Source organism: Elephantulus edwardii, unplaced genomic scaffold (genome assembly GCF_000299155.1).
Source record: "Elephantulus edwardii isolate Elephantulus edwardi_28Jun2011 unplaced genomic scaffold, EleEdw1.0 scaffold00510, whole genome shotgun sequence".
NCBI lineage: Eukaryota > Metazoa > Chordata > Mammalia > Macroscelidea > Macroscelididae > Elephantulus > Elephantulus edwardii.
The window spans coordinates 476,138-480,282 of NW_006400260.1; the positions used below are offsets into that span (position 1 = coordinate 476,138).

Here is a 4,145-nt window from a genome sequence, read left to right on the forward strand (position 1 = left end):
CTGAGAGGTGTGACTTTCAGGATAGCAGTGTAACTCGCTACAGACCACATCACCACTTGGTGTGACTTCTCTCCATCGTACACTGTCTGAGGGCAGTCCCAGTTCAGTCTGGCCACCGGCTTTGTGGTGCACAAGGCTGGAGGTGGACAGTATCTGGTGCTGGCTTGCTGCCTTCACAGGCCTGCCTTCCTGGGCCTGCTCTAGTGCCTCAAGCCTCTGCAGGGCGCACGTGAGACTAACAACAAGAAGAAACACTGGGCACCAAGTAGCCTACCTGGAAAGGTGAGTCTGCGCAGGAAGTTCAGAGGTGCCAGAATCCAGATCGGCACACAGGGCCTGAGGCACCCCAGCCCTCATGTCACCAGGAGAAAAACTTGACCCGCTTCCCGACAACTTCATCCTGCAGCCGCCAGTCTTCCAGCCGGTGAGTAGCAGTCTGGCCTGGAGCCTCCTGGGACTCTGGGCCCTGTCCTTCTGCCTGGACCCAGGCTCCCAGCCAGTGAGGTAGAAAGGGGCCCACTCTCACTTGTACCTGCTCTGGAGTTCCTTCTTGAGTTAACAAAGTGGTTTACCCGCTAATTCTCACTAGGGTGTAAATGACTGCTGGGCCCCCAGAGTAATATTTTGAAAGCAGGCATCAGTCAAGTGTCCCTTGGGTGACTTCTTGGAGAATATGAGGGAGGCATGTGGAAATATTCTCAGGGAACCAGGACAGTACTTATTACCTAGGGGGGTTGTCTCACCTCCAGCTGTAGGGCTAGATCAAACCTCCAAATCAGAAATGGTAAGGGGTTTCCTCTCCTCCTGCTCATTGCTGGGACAGATTCACAGCAGACTCAACCCCCAAAAGGACCCCACTCCCGTTGAGCTGTGTCTGGGCTCGCCCTCTATGGAGCCAGGGCTGGGCCCTACCCCCACAGAGCTGGGGCTGAACGAGGGGCACTAATTGTTGCATTGCATTCACATGGGTCTCTCCTCCTCAAACAGCTGCATCAGTTCAGCTCATTTTAGATCAGGCCTGGAGTCTGGGAAGTGAGACCAGCTGCTACGCGGAGCTGAGCTGTGAGCTCCGACAGGCAGATCCAGGGAGCTGTACAAGTTCCAACAGCTCCTTGATCTACCCTGAGAGCTTCTGCCAGAAAGGCGGTGCTGATGGGCCTCTCCTCGCTCTTCAGAAGTGGTGTAAGCTTCTGAAGACTGCTAGGAGTTGCAAGAGGACATGAGAGGGTCAGTTTTGTGATAGTTCACGTGGACCTATTATACTGTTCACATCCATTCTACAAGCATCAGTGCAGAGCCCACTTTGTGTCAGGCTAGGCACTGAGCTTACAGAAGGGCAGGGATAGGCTTTGGATTTGAGAGGATCTGAGCTGAAAGCAGAGAGGACCAGAGGAACGTCTATTGGTGTTTCATTGACTATGCAAAGGCTTTTGACTGTGTGGGTCACAACAAATTGTGGCTAACCTTGAGGAGAATGAGAATCTCAGGACACTTAATGTGCTCATGGACCAGGAACAGTCATCAGAATAGAGCAGGGAAACACTGCATGCTTCAAGATCAGGAAAGGTGTGCTTCAGGGATAAATCCTATCACCATATTTTTTCAATCTATACACTGAACAGATCATTCAAGATGCTGAACTTCATGAGAAGAAATGTGGCATCAAGATTGGAGTAAGACTCATAAATAACTTGTATTGTGTAGATAGATGACACAACCTTGCTTGCTGAAACTGAGGAGGACCTGAAGTGTTTGCTGTAGAAGGTTAAGAACCACAATCTGCAATACACATTTAAGCTTAACATCAAGAAAAGATTGTGCCCACGGGACCAATTAGCAGCATCTTGATAGACAGAAAGAGATTGAGATTATTAACAATTTCAGCTTGCTTGGTTCCGCAATCAACACTTTTGGCACCAGTAGTCAGGAAATCAAAAGATGAATTGCACTGGGAAAATATGCTGACGTCAGGGATCTCTCCAGAGTACTGAAGAGCAACAGTGTCAATCTGGAGATCAAGGTGCACCTTATATAGGTCATGGACTTTGCAGTTACTTGCTATACATCAGAAAGCTGGACAGTGACTATGGATGATGGAAGAATTGATGCCTCTAAATTGTGATGGTCGAGAAGAGTACTGAACCACCAAAAGAACAACAGGTCTGTGCGTAGAGGGAGATATCAAGCTGCTCCTTGGAGGCGAGGATTTTGAAACTCCATCTCACATACTTCAGGCACGTGGCCAAGAGGGACCAGTCCTTAGAGAAGGACATTATGCTTGGGAGGGTGGAGGGACACTGCAGGAGGGGAAGACCTTCCATGAGATGAACTGACTCAGTGACTGGGGTAATGGGGGTAGGTGTGTCAGAGACAATGAGATTGGCCCAGGATAGGGCAGGGTTCAGAGCTATTGTGCGTAGGGTTACTGTGAGTCACAGGAAGCGCAACATCACATAACAACAATACAGTGGGTCAAGAACCCAACCATCTAGATCGGGGCGGGGGCCGGGGAATGGGCAGTAGGGAGGGGAAGGAATTCAGGCAGCAGAGCAAATGATGCTTGGAGAAGGCATCAGAGAAGATGGCAGGACACTTGAAAGACAAGTGGGATTTTACACGGTAGCAGGAAACACTCAGGGACAGGAAGGGAGTGTAAAAGTGTGCAATATATTTGAGGAATACCAGCGGCTTCTCTGTGAGAAAGGTGAGCCCAGGAAGGTGGTCAGGCCCACAGTTAGGTATAATGCAAGGTGTTCCTCCCAAGGTCAACTCTCAATTCCCCATTTGTTCACCCTCTGCCTCCAGCATCCCAGGCTCTGCTCGTTAGAAGGGTTTGGGAAGCCATAGTGCTTAGCTTCTGGGGGCCAGAATGGCATGCAGTGATGAGAAGCAACACTGGGGAACACTGAGCCCACTGAGCCTTAGGAATTAGGAGTGAGGGCTGGGCCGGTGCTCACAGAGGACGAGGAGTTGAACTTGGCTTCCTAGGTTCAAGGTAGTTTGAGGAGTGCTGATCCAGGAAAGGGGTGTCGGTAGGATAGAACATTTTGAGAAAAAGACACTTCCCCATAAGGACGCTATCTAATCTGGGGGGAAGTTGAGTTTTCTCGTTCTCCTTTGCCTCCCCCATCCCAGACCCAGCACAGGGGTTCCTGGGGTCTTTTCTCTAACCCAGCATGGGTGGTGTTTCTCCCCTTGTTCAGGTGGTTCCTTATGCCACAACAATTTTTGGTGGGCTGCATGCAGGCAAGATGGTCATGCTGCAAGGAGTCGTCCCCGAGGATGCGCGTAGGTGAGGAATGTGGTCCGTGGGGTGATGGAGTGGACTCTGGAGACCTCAAGCTGAGGCACCTCTCCGCCTTCTGAGCATCCTGGAGGTCAGGGCAGTCTCCACCCGGAGCTGCCATTCTAGGACCTGATTTCCCACCAGGTTCCAAGTGGATTTCCAGTGTGGCTGCAGCCTGCTGCCCCGGCCAGATATAGCCATCCACTTTAACCCTCGCTTCCACACCATCAGGCCCCACGTCATCTGCAACACCCTGTACGCTGGACGCTGGCAAGTGGAGGCCCGGTGGCCTGGCCTGGCCCTGCAGAGAGGGGCCAGCTTCATCATCCTCTTTTTCTTTGAGAATGAGGCCATGAAGGTATGAGGGAAGTACGGACACTGGGTCGGCCTTGAACTTGCATCTCTCCTCCCCTCTCTTCTCTCTCCACCTCTCCCTTCCCTCAGGCCGGCTCTCCATGCCGCAGTGTTCGGTGGCATTGATGGGAAGGGGCGGGTACTGAGAGGAGCTGCTGAAAAGGCTCGGGAAGCTGGCAAGCGCCCTTCAGGCTGCTCTGGACTCATTTGCCTAGAGCTCGTGGTGGTGGAAAAGCTCTACAGTGTCTATCCCCAGAGATCACATCTGTGACCCTAGTAATGACTTAGAGGAAAATGCCATTGTCTCCAAGTTGATTCCACCTCAGGGCAACCCTAGGTGCCCCACCATATGCCAGGCACTGTTCTAAGCCTTTTAAGCACATCAGCTCATTTCATCCTCATGACAGCCCCAGGAGCATTGCATTCTATTCTATTCTATTCTATTCTATTCTATTCTATTCTATTCTATTCTATTCTATTCTATTCTATTCTATTCTATTCTATT

General features: G+C 51.1%; 1 protein-coding gene across 1 annotated transcript in view; it reads left to right on the forward strand.

Moving 5' to 3' along the window:
- Positions 1-355: 355 nt before the first annotated feature.
- LGALS12 (lectin, galactoside-binding, soluble, 12) overlaps positions 356-4,145 on the forward strand; it is a 9,659-nt gene continuing 5,869 nt past the window's right edge. Inside the window, exons 1-3 of the mRNA XM_006903111.1 lie at positions 356-424; positions 3,204-3,292; positions 3,431-3,644. Coding sequence (XP_006903173.1) covers positions 356-424; positions 3,204-3,292; positions 3,431-3,644 — 372 coding nt within the window. The remainder of the gene's footprint in view (positions 425-3,203; positions 3,293-3,430; positions 3,645-4,145) is intronic.